Here is a 25,955-nt window from a genome sequence, read left to right as displayed (position 1 = left end):
ATTGCATTTTTTGAATTGTATTCAATATCAATATAAACATCAAAACAGAATTCAATATAGAAAAAATGGTTAAACTTGATTGAAGCTAAAACTAGATACATAACTCATTTTCAAATATGAAATGGATGAAATGACACTCATAAAAATGCTAGTAATAATAATCCCTTAATAACACCTTATTATTCATAACAATATTAAGATACTGGATAAAAAATCTGAAGATGTACCCATGCTCATAACTGTAATAATCTTGTCCATATTCCTGGCCAGGATCAATTCCAGACTCCATGGATAACTCCTATTATTCAAAAAGAGAAATCACATTTGAAAATAAATTCTTATCACATTTCAGCTCAAAGTTTGTTTTGCCGACCTAGTGTTCAATGACTCTCAAAATGCTGCTGCCAAAATAACTTTAGTTATAAATGTTAGTTAAACATACTCAAATATATATATATATATATATATGTATATATATATATATAGTCTGTAGCTATTTTGCACAAAGTTAATTTATGTTATTAGAACTAGGGAGGGGGAAAATAAAGTTTTTTGAATGGTAAATCTGTCAAAGATTACAGATAAGCGTATATCATTTGTTTTTAGATACTTTTTAAAACTATCAACAGACAGTTAATATTTCAACCTATTTAACATATTATTAGTAGACTTTAGCCATGAAGAAAATTATAACATTATCTTCAGCACTATTTCATCATCCTAATAACATTTTTCTATTATCAAGGGTTCTTTGGTTCTTCAAAAGCTATTCTTAAGAAAGGATTTGAAAATAATCATTTATATATTAATAAAAATGTGCTAATATGTGACATATCTTCAAGAATGCTAATTATGAATTTAATTATTTTTCCTAAAAAAAAAAAAAGAAAGAAAGAAATTTGTCAGACCATAGGCCCTTTCAGGTTTCCAATTCTAAACTCCAGACACTACTGATTTTCGTCATTCTACACTTAACGGAAAGATATTTTTCCTGAGACATACACATAAAATTAGCTTTAAATAACTATTAAATTCAGTTTCACTAAATTTCTCTCTTTATTTCTATGTTAACATTTAAATAAGTTGAACTGTCAAGGTTTTACCAAATTAATTGTCAGTGAAGTAAGAAAAGGGAAGAAGAGTTTAGGTATCCACAGGAAAACCAGTGGAATATTATTTCTAATATCATCTACTATTTATAAGAACTAATTTTTTTTGATCCAGGTATAATATGTCAGGAAAATAAGTCCTCTGGGGATACTAATGTATCACTTAAAAAGTGTGGATATTCACAGCCTGCATGATGGAAAGGGAGCTAGCCCTCATTGGTGCTTTGTTTGGCAAACATCATTTTTAAACAGTGATTAGTTACCCAATTTCTAATCAGAAAATGCCATTAAAAATCTGGATTTTGATTTCTTTCAAAAAATATAAAGATAGCAACACTGGGCTCATATTTTTATATGTCATGAATTTAGTTACTGGTATTATTCCCTACAGAAATCATGTTCCGTCCTGGTTACTGCCGTGTTCTCAACCAGACTATTTTACAACTACACTCACAGTCGCAATAGGATGCCCCATTACTCTCTTTTTTACATTGAATAAACGCTACTTATTTACATTACCTCCTTAGATTTTTATGAGTTTGCAACCCCTCTACTAAATGTACTATCTGATGACTTTGCAGTTACAAATACTTTGTGAATTAACTGCAAAGGAAACCAGTTTTGATGTTAAAATGGATTCAGTTTACTCATAAGACAAGTTCAAAGTAATGTGTTTGTGTAGATAAGCAATACCATGTTGGGTAAGGGACATGGCACAATGGGAACTCTCACATTCTGGAGAGATTATGAATTAGCAAAACCATTTGGGAAAGGTTTGGGAATAATACTGAAGTCAAATATACATATCTCTTTTCACAGAAATTCAATTTAACTTAGTCTACGTGCCCAATATAAATATGTAAAATTACGCACCAAAATACATCATTTACAACAGCCCCAAACTGCAACTGATACCAAAGGCCATGAGATAAACACACGGCTACATCACACAATAGAGACAAATCTCCCTTACAGAATGATAAGCAAAAGAAGTCAGGTACAAAATGAAGCATATGATTCTATATTATTCTATTTCTATAAATTTCAAAAACAGACAAACCAATCTGGGTGTTAGCAGCTAGGTGAAAAATTTTCTGTTAGCAATAATCATACTTCGGATAAACCTCATTTGGCTACAATGTTGCTACTGACAAATGGCTATATTTAGAGAAGGAACTCCTGCCATTTGTGATGACAACATGAAATGGATCTTGAGGGCATTATACTCAGTGAAACAAGTCAGACATACAAATACTATATGGTATTACTTATATTTGGAATCTAAAAACAGTAGAAAACAAATTAAAAACTAAATTCACAGAAACAGTAGAAAAATGGTTACTGAGTAGAGGAAATGTGAAAGTGCACAAACTTTCAGCTATAAGGTGTATAAGGTTAAGCATCAAATGTAAAAGATGGTGACTACAGTTGCTAATGCTATACTGTACCATTGACATTTGCTAAGGAGGTACAACTTAAAAGGTCTCACAAAAAAATAATGAGTAAAAATACAGATAAATATGCGAGGGCAGATATGTTAGTCCTTTTACAGTGTATGCATGCATGTGTGTGTGCTCAGTCATGCCTACTCTTTGAGACCCCATGGACTGTAGGCTGCCAGGCTCTTCTGTCCATTGGATTTTTCAGGCAAGAATACTGGAGTGGGTTTCCATTTCCTCCTTCAGGGGATCTTCCCAACCCAGGGATCGAACCTGCATCTCTTGCAACTCCTGCATTGGCAAGCGGATTGTTTACCACTGAGCCACCTGGGAAGCCCTTTCACAGTGTATACATATGTCAAAACATCAGAATGTACACTTGAAATATCTTACAATTTAATTTGTCAGTTATAACTTGATAAAGCCAAAATTAACTATATGTATTAAATCTGCCTGCCAATGCAGCAGATGTGGGTTCGGTTCCTGGGTTAGGAAGATCCCCTGGAGAAGAAAATGACATCCAATTCTAGTATTCTTGCCTGGGAAATCCTATGGACAAAGGAGCCTGGTGGGCTATGGTTCACGGGGTCACAAAGAGTTGGGCACAACCTAGTGACTAACAAAAACAGTTAAACATTTATCTTGGAAACAAAAGCTAGGTGAGTGTGAGTGAAAGGAGAAAGAAGATCTAAGTGTTAATGTGAAGGGGCTTCTGGAGAGCTAGTAGGGCATGAGTCTTCTGTAAAAATTCATTTCGTGGCACAATATAATTTTATGTCAGTATTTTTATTTCAAAAAATGTTTATTACAGGAAAAGGGTATGAAATGAAGTCAATTCAGACCAATAAGAAACTGGGACAAAGTTAAAATCTAAATTTGACTTATTAAAATTAAATACTTTAAAAAAAACTGTTTCATACTAATGGACTTAGACTTTTGAGGCATTCAAAAATCCAATGTAATTATACTAGTTTAAATGAAGTCAAAAGGTCTCAGAAGTAATACTTAACTTCTTGGCCAATGCACGTTTAATCTAATACATGCGAAGACTGAGCAAAGACTGACAAGTGATTCTGAAGTTGAAACCTAAATGTCCATAAATGGAAGAATGTATTGATATGAAGAAAATGTGGTACATACATATAGGGAGTATTATTCAGCCTTTAAAAAGAAAAAAAAAAAAAAAAGAAAAGAAGTCTTGTTGTTTGCTACCACATTGATGAAATAAGCCAGTCACAGAAAGACACATCCTACATGATTCCACTTACACAAGGTATCTAAAATAGTCTTATAGAAACAGAAAGGAAAATGATGGTTGCCAGGGGATGGTGAAAGTGTTAGTGGCTCAGCCGTGTCCTACTCTTTGCAACCCCATGGACTGTAGTCTGCCAGGCTCCTCTGTCCATGGAATTCTCAAGGCAAGAATACTGGAGTGGGTTGCCATTTGCCTTCTCCAGGGGATCTTCCCAACTCAGGGATCAAATCCAAGTCTCCGGCATTGCAGGCAGATTCTTTACCATCTGAGTCACCAGGGAAGCCCCAGGCAGGAGATGGAGACGGGGGCAAATGTGAAGTTGCTATTTAGCAGATATAAAGTTTCAATTAAGCACAATGAAAAAGTTTAGAAATTGCTATACAGCATTAAACTTACAGTTGACAATACTATATTGTGCACTTAAAAGAGGAAAGATTTAGAAGTATGTGCTCTTATGACAATTAAAAACAATAAAGTTTTTAAAGTTGAATTCTAATAGTTTTTAGCAATAATGAAAAATATCTATGGAAATATATGCTACTGAAGGGGCTTCCCAGGTAGCACTAGTGGTAAAAGAACCTGCCTGCCAATGCAGGAGCTGCAGGAGACGAGGGTTGGATCCCTGGATTGGGAAGATCCCCTGGGGAAAGAAATTACAATTTACTTCTGTATTATTGCCTCGCTAATCTTAAATACAGAGGATCCTGGCTACAGTATATGAGGTCACAAAGAGTTGGCCATGACAAGCAACTGAGCACAATGTGATGGAGTGGATTTAAAATTTTTTTAAAAAATCAATTTTCTTTACAGACACATACTTCTCTTTTTTCTTGACTGGTAAATGAAACTCAGGTCTTGTTAGCTAAATAACTTGTTAGCTAAATATCTGGCATCAAATGACTTAAAAAAATAACAGAAGGATGGAAGCAACTGGGGAGGAACCCACATAATCATCAATTTAATCAATCACTTTATAGTCTATAGGGAGAGATGGGAGCTGGTGGAAGACAATGCTCTGAAAGTTCCCTCCTGGATACTTATACTTATACCACCACTTATATCAGAGCATCATCTCTTCAGAAAAAAAAAAGAAAATGGAGGAAGAACTCCACCATTAAGCCTGCCAGTCTTCTCTGTTCAAGGGGATTCTCCAGGCAAGAATACTAGAGTGGAATGTCGTGCTCTCCTCCAGGGGATCGTCCCAACCTAGGGATTGAACCCAGGTCTCCCACATTGCAGTCAGATTCTTTATGGACTGAGCCACCAGGGAAGACCTAAGACCCTGAGTCAGACTGAAAAGAAAAGTGGAATGTTGATTTTTATTGCTGTTTCATATAGTCCCTGTTGACATTCCCTTAGCAGGTGAATCATGCCAAGCATCTTACTAAAAGGTGCTTTTATGGGCAGATAAACTGCTTAATGTTATTTTTAAAATTCATTTTTGCTGACCACACAGAGAAAGCATATAATCAACCTAGTATCTTATTGACTAAATTGTAAATGTTTGTATTGATGCAAACAAAAGAAAAAAATAACTACCATTACTGAATTTCTTCCCCCTATGCCCCGGTTGCTGAGTTAGAAGTTTATACATTTAATATTACTGCCAACATCCTATAAAAGATGAAATTAATGAGCATAAGGAGGATGTATAGTTTGACTAAGGCTTTATATTTAGCAACTGGCATTTGGATTTCAACTCCGAGCTATCTGATTCAACAATCTATGGAGAAGTATTCACAGAAATTTTTAATTTATTACTTATTTATATTTATGGCATGTGGAATTTTAGTTTCTTGACCAGGGATTTAACCCAAGTCCCCTGCATTGGAAGGTAGATTCTTAACCACTGGACCACCAGGGAAGTCCTTCCATGGACATTTTTTATAAAATTTATACATTTTAATATTTCTGCCACCAACCTCTCAATTTGGGGGAGTAAATTCTAACCACAAAATGCCTGTCTTTAGCAGAGTTAAGATTCTGTTGTTGAGAAGTAGCAATAAACAGTACTTTTTTTAGATGAAGATTATAAAATCTTACATTTTCTAAAGGAAGAAGGTATTTAAAATTTGCATTACTTTATTTCTTTCAATTTAGGAAGTATATAAGATAATAAATAAATAAAAATGGCATGCATTTATTATATAACTCCAAATATCTTTTCTCATTGCAGGAGAAAATGTCATAAGGCATTTTAAAATAGACATTTTAAAATAGACTGCCCAAAGACAGTATTTTGAATCACATTTCAATGATTAAAGTCTGTTTATCACAACCAACTTTCTACCTTTGTTATTTCAGCATGGATGTTACCATTACTTCTTCAGATTTTCCCTGACCTAAATCTGATCTCAAGAACAGTTCTGATGAATCTAGATTCACTAAGACAAGTGACAGATCAGGTTCATGACTTGTCTCATTTAATGCTTGTTTGCTTTTAATATAAACAAAGGTCTTATTTACCTGATTTCTAGAGAATGAAGCTAAAAATTTGGAACTTCAGTCACCAGAAAGCAGAAGGGAGGTGAGTTGCTTGCTTATTTGCTTATTTGATCTAATTTAAAACCACCTCTTCTCTCCCTTGTAAAATTATGTCATGCTTGTAGCCACACACTCTGCCCACATGTGAAACAGGCCTCATAGTCACATTAAGTACATTGAAGACTCAGTGAAGGTAGAAAAGAAAAAGAAAATTGATACCTCTGGTTTAAGAAGAGAAGGCCTCAGCAGTTGTTGTTGCTGCCAAAGGAAATTAAAATAGAAAAAGGTTTAGGAAATAATTCAGGTGGAAAAAGTAGATTATGATTGAAAAGAGAGAAAAAAGGTCACAGCTTAAAACTGGTTACCTTGGGATACAATTTATTACTCAAGTGATAGCTATTAACAGCATTAAGTGATATTTTGACTATGTTGGAACACAATTAATGTGCTTTATTTTCATCATTGCTTCAATTAACATCAAACAATAATCTTAATAAATAAAAATCTATACTTTTTTTTTTTTTTTTTTGGTTTACGCTACATAGCAAAAGAGTCATTTTTGGTTCTGAAGCACTTTAAGTATCATACAATTCATTTTAACAAATTTAACCTTGTTTTAAATTGCCCCTCTTTTTCTCCCCAGTCACATTTATATATAATCAGGTTCATTAGGAAGAAGAGTAGGGCACACAAAAAAATGATATAGTTCTAATGAATTTATCATTATATTTAAGACATGCTCCCATTTTTCATTTTTACAAAATGTGGATTGCTTGAAGTCAAGATTTAAGCATGTTTTCAGAAATTCTTCTGTGATTAAGGAAATTGTTCTTCCTTAATTTTTGGAGACCACTTCTCATTGCCTCCCCATTTTACCCATATTTTTTTTAAATACACTTTCTACCAATCTGTAGATAATAATCTATGCTATAATTAGATGAAAACATGCACAGATTCAAATTTTGGCTTCTCAACTCTTGAAGGGAATGGTTATACAACATAAGTCTTAAAGTAAGCATTGGAAAAGTGGGCAGAGAAGTTCTAGGAAATAACCCTACCAGTAAGCCAACTGCTTAAAATGGCCAATAGAACAACTATTTGACAAAGTGATAGATATTCCACAGTACAGATGTTAGTGAGATAGTAGAGTTAAGGTATTCACTTAAAGGGGTAGGAAGTTGAAGTTAGAGATATTCTGATTCAATCTGTTAGCTGTGATAATTATTCCTGAAAATCATTTTTTCTTAAATACATTCATTTTGATTTCTAAATAATCTAGGACTTATGCATTCTAAAGCATTAGCCAATTAGGGCATATGCTTATTTCATTCTCTTTACTGAAGAGCTATATGCTAACTCATACTAAATTTTCAGTAACTCATTGACAGTACCACTTAGAATGTAGTTCACCGAGTACTATTGGTCAGAATACCCAGTATCTTCTCTGCAGATCGAGTCAAATTAACACAAAAAGTCATACAATAGTCTGACTTGTTTTCAACTCTAAAATCTCAAAAGTTGTAAGAGTGAGCCTTGGCCTGATTTTTTTTTTAAAGTTTCTAAATTAGAAACAGTGTTCTAGGTTCGATTTATAGCCTTAGAAAAAGGAATTAGGGGGAATGTCACAAGATGGAGTGATAATAATTCTAGAAAATAGAAATTTATCTTTGAAAAGGTAAACAGTTGATCTGTGTTCACTCATTGACTTAAAACCTAGAACAAAGAAGCAACAAACATATAAGAAAATAAATAGCAAAGCATATGTTTTGTTAAAATAAAGGGAAATACCCTAGTCTTGAAAGAATGTAAATCAGTCCTGCCTGTAACATAAATATTTTTCCAGTAACCTTGATGTAACATAGCATCATAAAGCCCTTACCTCTGATGTATAACCTCTCCTGCAAGGCAGAAATGAAGAAATCAGTATTAAACATCCTGGATTTACAGATAGAATTATAGATGAAGGTAATTTAAGAAAATCATAGAAAAATTGAGACGGTGACTTTTTCTAAAAAATTGTCTCAGGAGAAATATATTTTATGGCAGTATCAAAACAGGAAGATCAAGATTTTATGCCTGCATTATTAAAAACAATTATCACTCCAGACCCTCATGCCATCTGAAAACTAAACAATACACAAACTGTTTTATCTCAATGGTGTATAATAGCACACATTTACTCTGTTATGATCAGTTAGATTAAAAATATTCTATATCATGTCTGTCCTAGACAAGTCTTGATATATGTGATACTCATTTGGGGGAAAGATATGCTTGATGAATGAAAAACATATTGTTACAGGACAAAAAATATTATCTCCATGACTACAACATATTCTTCCAAATGTTTGTAAGGTTTTTTGTTTTGTCAAATTATTCTAAAAATAATAAGCGCAAAATATTGACTAGTCTCTAAATGTCAATTACATTATTAGACATGATATGAAAAGGTTTTTAGAAATATAATAGCCAAGCATTCAATATTATATAAAGATTTATATAGTTAAATGGACTATAAGTTGTTGAAACATTTGACTGTACTTGAGAGGGAAAAGAAGTATGGAATGTTTTCAATGTCATTAGTTATGAAGACTTTTTATTTATTATTCATTAAACACTTGACCTAAAGTATTACACTGATGATGTTGACCATGCTATATGAAATTAATAAACAACAGAAATGAAGATTTACTATGAACACTTTCTAAAGTCCAGCAAAAGAATCTGTAGAAAATTTATTTAAAATATTCCAAGGACTTTATAAAATCTGCTTATTTGAATGCATCTTAAGTGATTATAAGGCATTAATGATTGAATAATGGTAATCTGGTTGATAATAATGATAATATTGCTGTCAGCAATTTATTACAATAGTCCTGTTTTATCCGTGATTATCTATCTGTGGTTTCAGTTACCCGTGGTCAACCATGGTCCAAAAACATTAAATGGAAAATTCTAGAAATAAAAAATTTGTATGTTTTAGATTGCATTCTGAGTAGCATTATGAAGCCTCACTCCACTCTTCTGTATCCCTCCCAGAATATGAGTGGTCTCTTGGTCCAGTATTTGATCTTTCAGGCATCCATTAGGGGTCTTACAGGATGCTTATGTTGTATGGTTAAACAGGGGGATGATAATTTAAAGCATTTAAAAGTTGAGACGTTTTCAACTTTTACTCAATTTGTATCTTTTAGAGATATAGAAAGTTGAGAGCTCATACTTAGGTTTTAATAATGACTCTTGAGTCATGTACATAATATAAAATATCCAGTAATATCTATATTTCATTTCCTAGGATATTGAAATTGCCTCTTTTCATTGGCTTTGCATTCCATAAATGTAGGAAATAAAATATCAATAGATGAACTATACAATTTTCATTAACCTTTTTGTTGCCTTTTATTTGGTTATTTGTATTGTTTTGTCTTATCTCAAAGGCAAAACATAACTTAGAAAAAGTAAACAACAGATCAATATGTATAGTTATCTGTGTGTTTTCAATTAACATGACTTCCTATATATCCTTATAAAACCATTCATATGACACTGATGCATCTTTTTATGTAGTTTATATCTAATATGTATTAATTTTTCATTTTCACTCTTTGTATGTATTACTGTTTATTTTTAACATTTAAGGAAAATGGATGTTAACCAGTTATGTCTTTTAATAAGGTACCTAATAATTTCTTCTGCACTAATTGAATCATAATAAACACAGAAGAAAAAAAGATATTCCTTTTTGGGGGTTTGCTGTCAGGTTGTGTGAGCTTAGGGGTTGTGGTGAGAAATAATATTTTGAGTTGTATACCAAAATATGTTTAGATCTCAAGTAAAAGATGCTTTAATTGACTTTATGATGAGGGAAACTTCTAAATATAATGTGTCAATGAAAGACTAGATTAAATATAAAACATGGGAATGGATGTTTTCATTTGCAAAGTATGAAATACTAATAATTTAAAATTATAAAAAGGTTATGAAAAAGGACAAAGTAACAATTTAATAAGGCTATATACCTACATAAAATTGTTATTTGGACTTCTTATATTCTTTGGTAATTATTTAAAAATTTAATTATCAAATAATTCTAAGGAATTATCAAGAAATTTATTTTATGTTTCCAAGAGGCTGATACAAAATAGCATAAAGACACACACTCACATTAAAGGTTTATGCAATTGTGAATAATACCTTGTCAGAGTCCGCCAAATAGCACAAGTTCTCATGCATATGACCAGCTGCCAACAAAAACTCCAACTGAAGTTTTTCAGTGAAAGAGAGAAAAAAATCATGTTCAAGAACCCCAGGAAAAAAATTGCTGTTGATTTGGATGAAAAGAATCTGAAGCAGAGGATCTAATGAAAATATTTAACTTTATAGTCTTTTATTTGATATTGTTAACTGGGATGCTTGATCAAATTCTTGAAGAAATTTCACATGATATGAGTTAAACAAAACCTATGAAATGATACATTCATTGTAGGGCTCTGGATCTATATTAATATACTTAAAATGGCAATTATCAAGTAAGACTTTGCCTATATTTTGGAGTTGTGTTTTATCTCTGCAGACATATCTCCTAAAATATCAAAACTAATATCTCCTAAATTATAATAAACAATTACACTTGTATTCAAAGTGAGGATTTCCAGTAAATAAATTTTATTCCATGTCTGAGATGGAAAAAACAAAGTAATTACTTGATAGCCGAGGGTAGCATTCATTAGGATAGAGATAGATGGTAGTTAGCTTAGTTGATGCCTTTTAAGAATTTAACAAGTTGAGCTCTAATATATAAAGACAACTACTGAAATTTGTCAGAGTATAAATTATTTTCTTTGCCTAAAATAAAGAGGAAAGACATAGATAAAACTGGTGGCAGTTCACCAGATATATTTCTTCTTGATTTCTATTTAAAATTTTTAAATTTCATTCATGTTTGTAGGCTAAATTTGGATGATTCATCCATAGCAATTAAAAGTTACTAGGAGGGGATATATGTATATCTATAGCTGATTCACACTGTTATACAGCAGAAACTAACACAACACTAAAGCAACTATATCCTAATAAAAACTAACATTAAAAAATGTACTAGGAATAAAACTGATAATGCACTTTAAAAAATTTTAATAGACAATCATGTTTTATATTATTGATAGACAATGAAAAATATAATTTTCAGCAATGAAATAGTAACTACATTCACACTAGATAAACTCTGTAGGTATTTACCTAATTTTGTTTTGATGAAACTGATTAGAATTTATTAAACTGGAGATAAAGGAAGGAAGGAAACTCTTATGATAAAATTATAATTAAGGAGATGATATAATAATGTGAACAAGCAAAGCTAAAGAGCATTTTAGAAACATTTGTGGGAACAATGAAATGTCTTACAAAAGTCAACAATTCAAGATTTATTTCCAGTATAAAGAAAGGAAGAGAAAGCACAATGAGAAATAAATAGAATAAGACAGCAATTGAAAAAAGTAAAAGATTTATCAAATGTATAAGCATACTAGTAAGATAAAAGCAAGCCAGAGTAAAGGATGTTCTTATAAGAAAACAGATGTCTACATCTATAGCACCTGAGATTTATTTTGGAATACCATAATGTCTGTCATCTCCTACATTTTTAGATACATAACATTTTACTTTGGTAGTATTTCTTCTTACCAAATACAGAGGCTTCAAGGAAATAGCAGAACATATGATATCATTTTTTAGCTTATTTATAACAGTCTGCTGTCTTCCTGGAACACTCATGTAAAACTATGATCAAAAGTAAATGTAAAACTTAACATGATAAACAAGCCATTGGTTTAACTGGATATCTAACTTTCATGCCCATATACACCCACTGAAAAACAGATTGAAATTACTTACTTTTTAAATAAATGCAGACAAATAATGCTACTTCGTAGTTAAGAAAGTTAAGGGAACTCTATAATATGAGTTAGTAATGATGAGATTAATAATCTTTTAAATTAAAAATGAGGAAAAACCAGCATTGCATTGAATTTAGGGTAAAAGAATAGTATCTTCTTTAATGTTCAAATCTGCCTCCACTGGAAGGTTATGGTCAAGAAAAGAGCTGTCCATTTAAAACTGAAAAAGAAACATTACAGTGAAGTAGAATGACTGTGAGATTGTTTTTCAATTCCTTCAACAATATTGTGCAAATTCTCCTGGTTTTGTTCAGATGTCATTTCCGTATTTGTTGTCTCTGAAGGACAACTCATTTGAAGTTTTGAGAGTTGTGCTGGTGGATTATTTTTTTCTATTTGACTGTACATGTTAGCTACTGACTTTTCCAGTTCTGCCAAGTTTTTTATATGCTTGAGAATGCCTTTTGGTTCCCTTTGAGGATTTGCATTGCACAGTGTTGATGTTGACAACTGTATCATATCGGATTTCATTTCCTTGGCTGGTGTCACATTGACAGTATGTTCAATAGCTGGTGTAAACGCACACTTGGTGGATGGAACTGACATCGAAGGAGGCAGTAGAGAAGGAAGAGGAGGAGATGCTGGAGGAAGAGAGGGAAGTGAAGGTAGGAAAGGTGGAGGAGAAGTAGACGCAGGAGGAGAGGGAACAGAAAGTAGAAGACGTGGAGGAAGAGGAAGAGGAGGAGGATTAGAGGGAGGAGAAGGAGGAAGTCTAGACACAGGAGTAAGGATATGAGGCAGAGGAGGAGGAGGAGGAGAAGGAAGCAGAGGAGGAGGAGGGGGAGGACAAGAAGGAGGAGGGGGAGGAGAGATTTTTAGTGGACAGGGAAGATTTTCAAAAATGTCCTTTTTGGTTTCAAAAGTCATCAAACAAGTAGGTGTCTCTCTGCTAAGGAACTCAGAATTTAAAATGCAAGGCATTGAAGGAGAAAGTTCCAAGGAACAGTCAGCAGGAGAAACAACAACATTAGGTTCTGATTTGAGTTCCACAGTTCTTGAAACAGTTGGCAAAGTGGAGAAAGAGCAGTGAGACCAAGGAAAGGAAAGCGAAGAGTCTGAAGACTGAGATTGCAACGGCTCTGTTGCTTTTATAGTCAGTGATTCACTTTCCCTTGTTTCCTCTTTTTCTGTTACATTTATGTCTTCAGCTGTAAGCAAGGGGCTACTGTTACCTCTTTTGTTTGGATAGGTCCCAGTGCTTTCATTTTCAGCTTTCTGCCTGTTGCTTTGCCACTGCTTTAGAGCTATGGTTTCCGATCTATCAGGAAGTTCCCACATTGGTCTCCTAGGTAAGCAGGTTGGGCGATTCCACATCCTCTGAATCTTTTCTCGTGGGCCCCTCAGAAACTCATTCCTGGCTTGTGTTTTGGGTACAAATGACTTCACAAAATCTGTTCTTAGTAAAAAGTCTGAATTTGTTGATCTTTGATCTGTGTGTTCCTTGTAAATGGTACTGTGGTCACTTAAGGCATCCTCATCAGACATCAGTGTGAATTCTCTTGCAGACCTGGGCCAGCTGTTCTTAAGAGATCCATCTACATGGGTCTGCTTGGGAGCCTCAACAGTGTTGGAAGAAAACTGCTGATGTTTCCTGTCTTCTGAGACTGATTTATTTTCCCTGCTTTGTTGGAAATGGTAGAGAAGGAAAAGACTTGAAAGAAAAGAAGATAATGAAATGTAAGGAAACAGGTTGTGAAATAGCTTTCATGAGAAAGATGTTTTTATGGTTCTCATTACTACTTCAAAATATAAAAAGCCAAATAACACTAATCTACTGAAGCAAGCCATTACTTTGATGTTTCTGTTCTCAAAAAGGCAGGCCAGGAAAAGCTAGAGAGCTGGGAGTAGCATGAAAAAGTTTCATTAAAAAAAAAAATGTGTCAATCCACACACTGATTTTTTTTTTTTTCTTTCTTTCTTTTTTTTAGTTAGTTTGATACAGTGAAGTTTCCATGACCACACATAACAGTTCTCTCAAGTATAAATCACAGGTTTCCAAGTTACAGAGCAACATGCTGGGCAGTGGTTTCAGACCCTTTGCCTTGGTTAAGGATGATCAGAGTTGACCGTTTTAAGGAATGGATCCTTAGCTGTATCTGATTCAGTACCTGCCCATTATCTCTCATCTTAGTAATTCTGTCCTGGAGTTAAAAGTACTCTCCTATATGAGATAAAGCTTGCAAGAGAATACAGAAAGATTTTCTGCACTCTAGATTAAGAGAATTAGTCTCCAAGGACAGATGGGAGGGTTTCTTTCATAGAGTTCTAAATCACAATTGAAAAATTGTATTTAAGAATCTTGACAGATTATTTTCTTCCATTTTAATTTTATGCTTAATGATTTTAAAAGCACTATAAATATTACAAATAAGAAGGGAGACTTTTGGTTTCTTTTGAACATGATACAGGTCAAATTTTAGGCCACACTTTAATGAAAATATATACTATTATAGTAATAGTTTTGATATCACTGAAAAACTTGATCAGACATGGTCACTGAATTACAGTGACTGTGAGTCATAAATAAAATGGAATAAGTCAGAGAACACAAATAAGTGCTCCAGTGGAAGCACTGGGACCCTTCTCCCAGAAAGACAGGGAGACTTGGGGTTTTAAATAGTCTTTCATTTGACTTTGCTTCTCAAGCTCAGAGTAACAGATTCATTTTTATTATCATTTAATATTTACCCACATAGTATAGATGAAATAAAAGGATTTTTTAAATTAAAATTTAAAAGCTACATTGAAAAACCAGGATGAAAGGTGAGACAATATAATGATATATATTTTTTATGTCCTTTGGCAAAAATGCAAACTGCAAGAGAGAATTCTCACAGGTGGTCAGGATCGCCTACATAATTGAGAAAGTGGAGACAACTTGGATTAAACAAATAGCAACTGCTTTTCAAAATCACAAAAAGCAGTCTTTTAAAATCTGGTTGACATATAGCAGTTGTTTCTGTGTAAATACATTCTTGGATTTATTTTTCTTGGAAAGAACTATCTATTCAATGATACCACATCATTTCTGATGGAAAGATACCATAAATATTTTTAACAAAAACAAAGAGAATTTTGAAACTTCTCTTCATAAGTAGACATACTATTACTGGGAATACATTTAAACTCATGCAATTTCAAGTTATAAAGAAGGAATGCAGTATAGAAGACATAATTTTCTGTTTAAAAGTAAACGTACAGTAAAAGATGAAGATTACTGTATATAGAGCAAAACAGCACTTAGTCTATTCTATTGCATCTTTTTTTTTCTAATGTCCTTGTATTAGAATGATATCATTTACTTACTTATGCCTATGTATCCACAGGTGAGAAAGAGAAAACATGTGATAGAAAAAAAAAGTTTTAACTATAGTTAAATTGAGATGGTTAGGAAAATATTAACAAGAATATGCTTTAAATACGTAATACTCATATCAAAAGAGAAAATATATGTGTCATATTTTATTAATATGAATAATTTTAATAATGCTTTAGATAAAATCGTATGACATTTATTTTGTTGTCTTATGACATAAAATTACATCTAGCTATCTATTGGGTTGCTTGAAAAGTTCATTTGTTTTTTTCCATAACCTCCTATGGAAAAATCCAAATGGATTTTTTGGCCAACCCACTATCTCCTATACATAGTTAAATTCACCTCTATTAAACATGGGTGACTTCAATTCTAAAACAGAATTTTAAAAATGAGATTCTAAGAATTGCTGCTATGTCCAAAGTGAACAATTAGTCCACATTGATTTATAAAGAAGACATAAGTCTTGTTTAGAAGGAATATGACTTTTACAGAGTAATTATTGAGTCTACATTAAGTTGTTAATTATTTGTGAAACTTTTTTTTCAATATACCCTTCGTCTTTTTAAAAAATAGTTGATTATAATTCATTTGAAGATAGCTTATTTTATAGCAATTTATGGCTAGAATTCTTGCAAAAAGTTTTTAAATAGATAATTTAAACATTTGTCAAAGATCATTAAATGTGTAAAACTTAAAACACTTCAAAAAATACAAATAAGAATTGCAAAATCCTCTACTATCTACTGCAATTTTTCAAATAAAAATAGTCCTTAAGCATTGCTACTTGAAAATTATCACCATCAAACTATACTGATTCCCGGTGATGTTATAGTATTCCTGCTTTTTTTAAATAGAAATTAGTATATACCCGTCACTAATTTCAAATAAAGCACATTCAACTTTACACATCAATCTTTTTTAGTTTTGAACATTTTTAGAATCAAATCTTATTGGCTCAATTCCAACATTCACCAATAATTGAAAAAGAAACCATCATTCCAACTTATATGAAAGGAAAAAAATATTTAAAACATTAATCCTATATTATTACTTCAGAAGTAGCATGTGAGGCATTAAGTTCTTTTAAATTCAACTTTAGCATTAAACTATATGTTAAATTCAGTTTTAGTATTTTAAAAACTATTTTCAATATAACCTATATAATAGTATGAATACAGTTCATAATATTGATACATAGGTTCGAATATAATTTTCCCATTAAAAGATAAATTTCATAACTTTTGAGGCTTGCTTTATTCCTACTAGTAAATGCTACAAATGTAACACAGTAGAATGTGTTTTAGTCCCTCAATTCCACCAAATTTCAGTTAATAATAGTCTTCCTGGATTTAATTTAGTCATATTCAAAGTTTTATAATATCCTTGGTTGTTTTGCATTTCATGTTGATATATCTTGAATTTTTTTTTTCCTATTTATGGGGGATCGGGATAGGGAATACATGTAAATCCATGGCTGATTCATGTCAATGAATTTTTTTTTTTAATACGGCAGATTAAATATCTCCAGAAAGAATCATGTTTGAGGTAGCATCATTAAAGACACTATAAAGCCATAAAATCTTTTAGGAATAATTTAAACTCTTTTTCAAAATGGTGATTTAGTATTGATTAGAGATTCCAAATAGTCCAGGAGAAATACTATTATAAGAGGTTATATATGTGATATTAATTATTTATTTTCATTCAGATTTTAATTCTATTTTATAACATCTTAAAATAGTATCTTAGAAAAGTCTATTATTTTAGACCATAGAATGGACTTTTGATTACCAAACAGGAGCTGGCTTTTGGTACCAAACCAGGAATTACTATTTTATGACTGTGCTTTATTGTCCTCATTTTTTATGAGAAAAATATTTTCAGAAGTTTTAATTTGGGAGAAAAATCCTTGATTCTGAAGATTTAGAAATTAAATGTAATACTCAAGCTACTCATCTGCCAATGTCTTCTCAAACTGAACACTTCTTTCTTGTTACTCAGTTTTTATTATTATTATTATTGTTAATGTTTTTTGTTAGTTTTTTGGTTATTACTCTCCAACTGAACTTTCTTAGGTCTTCATCTTAACAGTTTTATGTTTAAAAAATGTAATAATCAAAATAGGCTGTAAGCAGTATTTCCACATCAAGTTGAAATTTAATACTCACCACACAGCATCCATCAAAACCCATTTATTTCTAAAAGTCCCTGGAAAGTCTACTTACATCGTGCTGTCCCCGAGTTCTTCATAGAGATGAGCACCAGGAGGCGGCGGGGGTGGCGGGGCCATGGCCACCGGTGGCGGGGCAGGCGCTGCTGGTTTGGCCGCAGGCAGGGCGGACTGGATTCGAGCTGTCTTGGTGCACTCAGCTTGGCGTCTTTGGTAAAGTAAGGAGGTTTTGTAAAACTCATTTTAGAAATCATATACTTATCAACAGGCTACCTTTCAATAATAAAGTCCAGTTATCAGAGGAATTCAAAATTTTTTGTACAAATATTTGAACTTAACTAACTAATACAATTACAAAAGCATTCCCACAGAGTACCATTTACTTAAAACCCCTTCTCCTTAGTTCTTTAAAATGTTTAGTCCTTGAAAAAATGGTCAATTCAGTAGAAAAATTTGCAAATTAAGTTAAATGATAATATTAAATGGAGAAGGAAAAGTATTTATAACATGTGATTGATAACTGGTGGTGGTTTAATGGATCTCTTTCATAATGAGGCATATAAAAGATACATGTGATGCCAAGTTGCTTCAATGGTGTCCGACTCCACGTCCCTATGGACAGTAGCCTGTCTGGCTCTTCTGTCCATGGGATTCTCCAGGCAAGAATACTGGAGTGGGTTGCCATTCTCTTCTCCAGGGGATCTTCCTGACCAGGGAATGAACCCAGGTTTCTTATGTCTCCTTCACTGGCAGGTGGGTTCTTTACCACTAGCTCCACTTGGGAGCCCATAGAAGATACACAATTGGCTTTTATTATTGGCCTTCCATCTATTTAAAGAAAAATTATTTTGTTTAAAAATGATTTTAAACCCATCTTAGATACTACAGGAACTGTGTAGAAGTGCACGTTTAGGAGGGAGATTTGGTTAGCTTTTATTTTCTTTGGATTCCAAGGAATGCCTGTGATTCTTGCATTGGAGCAAGGCTGTTCTTTTTTACTTTCCTGGATACTGATTGTTAATTCTTGTCTCAAAACCAAAATCCCAAAAGGTGGCGGATATCAGGGCAAACTGTCTTTTTCACATTTCTTCCTCTTGTATCCATTTGTCTAAAACTAGTTCAATTCTATATACATAAACCACAAGGGCTTCCCTGGTGGCTCAGACGGTAAAGAATCTGCCTAAATGTGGGAGACCTGGGTTCGATCCCTGGGTTGGGAAGATCCCCTGGAGGAGAGCATGGCAACCAACTCGAGTATTCTTGCCTGGAGAATCCCCATGGACTGAGGAATTTGGCAGGCCACAGTCCACAGGGTCACAGAGAGTAGGACACGACTGAGCAAATAAACACACACACACAAACCACAAAAGAACTGCAACTAAAAACTAGTTCAAACACAAAATACAAATATAAAGTAGAGAAATAATACCTGCTTCTGGGCAGGCTGACTACTTTATTAGCATTATCTGTTTTTTTTTTTTCTTTTCATATCACATAAAATCATATGCAACATATTAGTAATTATACTTACACTTTAAACCTGTTTGGGAAAGCAAATGAATAAGAAAAAAAGAGAAAGTTACATGAGAAACACTGCATTCATAATATTTTAACATCTGAATTCATCTAAACTATGAATAATTTATGGGTTAAACTCATAATAACACAGACTTAATGACATTGTAGGAGAATTAAGTCTTTAAATTCAGAAAGTGAAAATGGTAAGCACTTTATTATTACTGTCACCGTCCTACAAGCTGTTAAAACATTTATTGCAGGAAAACAAAGAAATTAACTAGTTGGAATAGGAAACACTGGATTAAAACATGCATATGTGAGTTTTTCCTCTGATAGAGAAATGGAATATTAAAGATGCTCTGATCTTTATAACTGGCATTTTGGTTTACTGCGTTTGAAGACTATTAAAGAAATGGAATCAGGCAACAAGCTCCAGTTATACTCGTCCTCACTTTGAAGCTGAAGCTAGAATTGGAAGGTGCCAATCCTGGAGACTAAATTTATGACACTTTCACATTTGCCTCCTAGTTTTCCATCCACAGCAAATTTCAAAGACACATCTTAAAGTGAAAGAATAACCATTCATTCCAATCTATTTATAAGCAGAAAATGAAGGTACAAAAGTTAAATTTTAAAATAATAGAATTTTACTTTATAACATGTTTACTTTTGTTAATCTACAAAAAGAGAGTAACCAAAATTTACTCTTAGATTGTCAAGCTGATTACTAAATTGAAAAACAATAAAATAATATATATTTAAAATATTTAAATATTAAGGATTTTAATATTTTGTTGAAATTCAGACCATTTAGCATAACATCCAGGATGCTTCAGTTTTGATCACTGCCTTGTATGCCAAGTAAAAGAAGTTTTCTCACTTATTTTAATGCTAGCAGGGTATAATAAATCTCCTTTCAGGAATAGTTGGATGAAAAAGTAACTGTGATACAGACATATTTAACATGAAAATTAATATTGGGTTGATAACTTAATAATCTAAAAATATGTCCATTATTGTTTGTGTATAGGCTTTAGATTTGGCATATCAACTTATTTAAGCACACACTGAACTCTAATATGTCAACCTAAATGTTATATTTGCAACTTCTCATTCCTTTTGTGACAGAAAATATTCCTCTACTATGTTCATGCACAGCACATTCTTCAACTTTCAAGTTGGAATTACCTTTCCTTATTTAATTCAATAGAAAATCCTCATTGCTGAGAGAACAAAGATAACAGTTTAAGATTATGTAAAGACTTTTTTAGTACTTTCCCTGTAGATATTTTAATTATCTTTAATTAATTTAATTAAATTAATCATTTAAAAAAATGATGAGTAGCCATTCTACCATTATTTGTTATGTCAAGTAATTTGTATGATTTATTATTCCTGTCTGTTAATTATTTTCATTTTGTGGTACCCTCAGGGCTATCTCTCTTCTTAACCTATTCCATAGTTTTGTTTTTATTTTTTAGCACTTATCATCAATAGGGATATACTTAAAAAGTACAACCTTCTATCACACAATTCCCCATATCTAGTATCGAATAAAGAAAAGTTGCTTACTAGACTATTTTAAATATAGATGTTTAAATTAGCTAAAATTTACTTGACTACTGTAAAGAACCTTAAGAAGAAAAATATAGATATTTTAAATGAATGTATTTGTCTATAGGGACCAGAAAAATGTAAGACTTGTACAACCAAAATATAATGTTAGATGTTACAATATAGACTATCAAGGCTACCCAAGAAAGAAGAAACCATATGGAAAATTATATATGGTGTGCTATGATTTTTAAATGATTTTTTCAAACTGTAATATCTGCATAGGGGCAAGTTTGACAATACGGATAAAAACCTAGCAAGACAATGCATTGATATTTAGGTTACAGACCTTCCTTTGCAACCGTGGTATCTGTAAATGACATTCCACTACCTTTCCTCCCAAAGTTCTTAACCTGATGAAGAGCATAAATGAAACTATAGGAGGTAACCTAACATTCCTGGCAGATAAGAATATTTTAGCACAGGAACACTGAGAAATCTGTGAAAAATGTATTGAAAGTTTGTAGTTTTCCCTTAAAGGAAGGGTATTTGCCACAAGAAAAATACCACACTCCCAGAATGTTTGCACCATGAATATTTTACAACTACAAAGCCATTTTACCAGAGGCAAGTTTTTGATATGCCTTCTTGAGGAGCTGTCCTTATTTCAGCAGGTATGAATACTTACTGTCTGTAGCTGACCAAAACCACCAAGATGGCAGGAATACAGCAGAGGATGATGATGAAGGCCAGAGCCAGCAGGGCCCCTTCGGTATAGCCGAGACTTTCTCCTCGCTTTTTAATGCTGGTCACTGCCTCTGGAGTCCGGATCTCCAGAATGCGTCCTCCTTCCCCATAATGTGGCTGAAAGTCTTTATTGATATCAAGCAGTTTGCCATCTAAAAATCTTTATTGTTAGATAAACAGTAAAATCAATATTAACAGAGAAGGCCTTTTAGTAAACAAAATATTTTTGGTAATCTCTTTTAATATTTTGTTTAATTATAACATAAGCTGAGTCAGAAATCTTATTATGAATAAGAAAAGCATACATAAAAAGCAAGAGCAATAAAGAAGAGTAACAGTTCTATGTACCCATATCAAACATACTAATAACAACGATCCTTACTATGCTTATAGACTTGGCAGAAGTAAATAACGATGTTATTGAAATTAATATCGCTATGTTGAGATTATTTATAGTAAATTATTCAGGTGGGATAAAATATAATATTCTAAATTATATAGTACAATTTAGAAATGTGTTCCTGCATTTTATGTCTTTTGGTTCTCAAAATAATTCTGTAAAATCAAACCTTAATACTGATTTACTGCAGACCACAAAGTTGCAAAGTTATGAAAACAAATCTGAGATATCAACCCAAGTCTTCATAGTATTTAATTAGGTTTCACCAGACCACCCTAAATGTCAACACTCTCAAATCTCAAACCAAAATATTTTTATGGGAAAGAATGAACAAATTAAAAGGTTTTCTTCTTCCTAGAAACAGAATACTAAATAAATGATGCAGGCAGTAAATCAGTACACTTAGAATGATAAGAATTGGTGGTTGATTTATCTAGTGCATCCGGCAAAGTCACTTCAGTCATGTCTGATTGTGGGACCCAGGCTCTTCCACCTGTGGGATTCTCCAGGCCAGAACACTGGAGTGGGTTGCCATGCCCTCCTCCAGGGGATCTTCCTGACCCAGGGATCGAACCCTCATCTCTATGTCTCCTGAACTGGCAGGCAGGTTCTTTACCCACTAGCGCCACCTGGGAAGCCCAATTTATCTAGTAGTTCTTGCAAACCCTTTCACTAAATAATGCATTTCCAACTATGAGTATTGTGTTGGGGAGAAGAATTAAGGAATAATTGTTACTTAATTTAATTAGACTGAACAGTTTTGTCATATATTTTATGCTGTAATTAGCAGGCATTTTTTTTAAGATTCCTCAGGAACATTTAAACGGTCTTTTATAAATCCTATAATATTGATATAATAATTATGTTCTTAAAACCACAAAGCCACAAATGTTTTAGGCATTTGTATTTTGATTTCTTAAGACTTCTATCTATAAAAAATGAAATGTCCTACTGTAGAAAATTGAAAGCAAAATAGTTCAAAAAGCAAAATTACTCAAATGCTCATAATGCAAAGATAACAGCTGCTAATATTTTGGTGCACTAATCTTTTTTTTTTGCTGTTAATAAACATTTTTATATATTTGTAATTACACAGCACATACAAAGTGAAAATATAATTTTAGAAACATGTTTTAATATAAAATACTGATGTGAAAAATACAAAGAATTGTGAAAAAAAGATTGAAATGGCTCAGAATTTCACCATCAAATAGTAACTGAAGATTGCTATCCTTGTGCATTTTACAGGCTATTTCTTCCCTTTTGATACCTTTTATTCTAATTTTCCAAGTGATCGTGCTGACTTTAAATCTAGTTAAACAAGCTGTTCATAGCTTCTATAAAGAAAAAAAAATAGATGCCTGATATCAGATATGAATTCCTTGGATAGTTTATTAATCTTCCAATTTAGGAAACCTAATGGCTCAAATAACTCATTTTAGTTTTAAAGCTACGCAGGTTTTTATTCAAGTTATCATACTATAATACAAGGCAGTTAGGATGCTTTTTTGTTTTTATTTTTTACAAATATGCTTTTGTAGATGAAAAATATGCTTTTTATATCAATTTTTCCTAGACCATTTTCAGATATGTTTAGGAGTACTATAAAGGTTTTTCCATTGTTCCAAGTACAAGATTGGAATGGAATTGTACAACACTTTGTTTGAATGTTTATCAGATAAAATAAGAAATTCCAAATGAAATACAGATTAAGAATTACATCACAAGCACTATATCATTAGAAACTGGGAAGGATCAGAAGTAGACAAAGAGCATAAATTGCAAGGAAAAATTATTCCTATCATGCAGACAACAGGTCACTATTCTATTGGATTTTTACTGGATTCTCATTGATATCCAAACCACATAAAGGAAGATTTATTAGTCTTTTTACACTACAATAATTCTATGATTTAGATATTTATTTTGGTTTATTTCTCAATTTAGGATATCATAAGTATTTGTTTACTAGAAGAGAGCATCACATTTGAATCCATAACTGATTTAGAATAATTTTTTGCTCTATATATGAGGAACAACTTGTCTAGGCAAAAATCCTTTGAGGCATAACATTCTCCTCAAAATATTATGAATTTGATTCCACTGACTTTTGGCATTTATCATACAGATGGAATTTAAGGCATCAATTTTTGTTCCTTTATGATTAAGTCATTTTTATTTTTGTTTCAATAGTTCTAAAACATATTCAGTTGCTTTTAAACGACATGTGACAACATTTTCATTGATTCTGCCTGTGATGTAATGAAATCTTTTAATTGTATTTTCAGGTTTTGTTTCTGTGATAACTACTACAATTTCTACCTCAGTTCAGTTCAGTTCAGTCGCTTAGTTGTGTCCAACACTTTGTGACCCCAATGACTGTAGCACGCCAGGTTTCCCAGTCCATCGCCAACTCCCGGAGCTTGCTCGAACTTATGTACATCGAGTCGGTGATGCCATCCAACCATCTCATCCCCTATCATCCCCTTCTCCTCCTGCCTTCAATCTTTCCCAGCATCGGGTTTTTTCTAATGAGTCAATACTTTGCATCAGGTGGCCAAAGTATTGGAGTTTCAGTTTCAGCATCAGTCCTTCCAATGGATATTCAGGACTGATTTCCTCTAGGGTTGACTGGTTTGATCTCCTTGCAGTCCAAGGGACTTCTCAAGAATCTTCTCCAACACCACAGTTCAAAAGCATCAATTCTTCAGTGCTCAGCTTTCTTTATAGTCCAACTCTCACATCTTTACATGACTACTGGAAAAACCATAGCTTTGACTAGACAGACCTTTGTTGGCAAAGTAATGTCTCTGCTTTTTAATATGCTGTCTAGGTTGGGCATAACTTTTCTTCCAGGGAGAAAGCATCTTTTAATTTCATGGCTGCAATCATCATCTGCAGTAATTTTGGAGCCAACCAAAATAAAGTCTCTCACTGTTTCCAGAGATACATGCAATTATCAGGTTGTATCTTGATTGTCCTCTAAGTTTGTTTTTACTTCTTTTATCATTTTTTTCTTTCCCTTAATATGCTGTAAGCTTTTTATGTTTATACTTCCCTTTGCCAATTTATTTTTCAGATGCCTTTTCATTACAGGCAAGTCCAAGTTTGGATAGTCAATGGATTCTAGGAGATTTTCTCCCTAAAGATGGAAAATGTAGCCCAAAGAAACTTCAGGGTTTGGTTTTTGTTTTTGTTTTTTCCATATTTTTTCTGATTTCAGGACTAAGAGCTCTATTGTCTCCTAACATCCATGTCAATCCTTAAAGATGAACTCTAACTGACCTCTGGAATGTGGACTAATCCACATGTAGTCAATGTGAGCAGAGGAAAGGCATACTCCAAAGGGCCTGAGGGTTCCAGCCTGCTACCATGTGGAAGAAGGTCAACGACACTATTCTTCTGTGGAACATTTTTTACCAGAAAGAGGTAAAGATTCAGGGCATGTAAAACACATATACCATTTGTCTTATATGGTCTTTTTCTGTTGAAAATATTAAACTCTTTTCCAATGGTTTCTATAACAGAATTATTTCCAGAGATATAGTCTACCTCTAAGTCATCAGAATGGTATTTCTTTTGTTTTTCAGCATTTATTACTGATCCCATTTTTCTCCTTGCTTACTTCTTTTAGGAAGAAAATAAAACTGTCAGATTCAAGATCAATAAAGGCTTGATATTTGCTCTTTATTCTCATCCATAGTCTACTTAGCTGCTTGTTAAAATCCTTTTTAAGTCTAAGGGTGAAGTGAACAGATCCCTTACTAGCATTTCAGTTCAGTTCAGTTCAGTTCAGTTCAGTTGTTCAGTCATGCCTGATTCTTTGTGATCCCATGGACTGCAGCATGCCAGGCTTCCCTGTTCATCACCAACTCCCAGAACTTGCTCAAACTCATGTCCATCAAGTTGGTGATGCCATCCAACAATCTCATCCCCTTCTCTTCCTGCCTTCAATCTTTCCCAGCATCAGGGCTTTTCTCCAATGAGTCAGTATTTTGCATCAGGT

At 32.9% G+C, this 25,955-nt stretch overlaps 1 protein-coding gene across 1 annotated transcript in view; it reads right to left on the bottom strand.

Moving 5' to 3' along the window:
* Nucleotides 1-25,955, bottom strand: part of PCDH15 (protocadherin related 15) — a 1,264,171-nt gene that overhangs the window by 5,339 nt on the left and 1,232,877 nt on the right. The window contains exons 32-37 of the mRNA XM_043926323.1: nucleotides 21,491-21,709; nucleotides 19,262-19,270; nucleotides 17,786-17,938; nucleotides 8,167-8,185; nucleotides 6,507-6,545; nucleotides 228-298 (exon numbers count right to left, since the gene is read on the bottom strand). Of these exons, the coding sequence (XP_043782258.1) occupies nucleotides 228-298; nucleotides 6,507-6,545; nucleotides 8,167-8,185; nucleotides 17,786-17,938; nucleotides 19,262-19,270; nucleotides 21,491-21,709 (510 nt within the window). The remainder of the gene's footprint in view (nucleotides 1-227; nucleotides 299-6,506; nucleotides 6,546-8,166; nucleotides 8,186-17,785; nucleotides 17,939-19,261; nucleotides 19,271-21,490; nucleotides 21,710-25,955) is intronic.

Source organism: Cervus elaphus, chromosome 15 (genome assembly GCF_910594005.1).
Source record: "Cervus elaphus chromosome 15, mCerEla1.1, whole genome shotgun sequence".
In the NCBI taxonomy this organism is placed as follows: Eukaryota; Metazoa; Chordata; class Mammalia; order Artiodactyla; family Cervidae; genus Cervus; species Cervus elaphus.
This window is presented reverse-complemented; position numbering and strand designations above follow the sequence as displayed.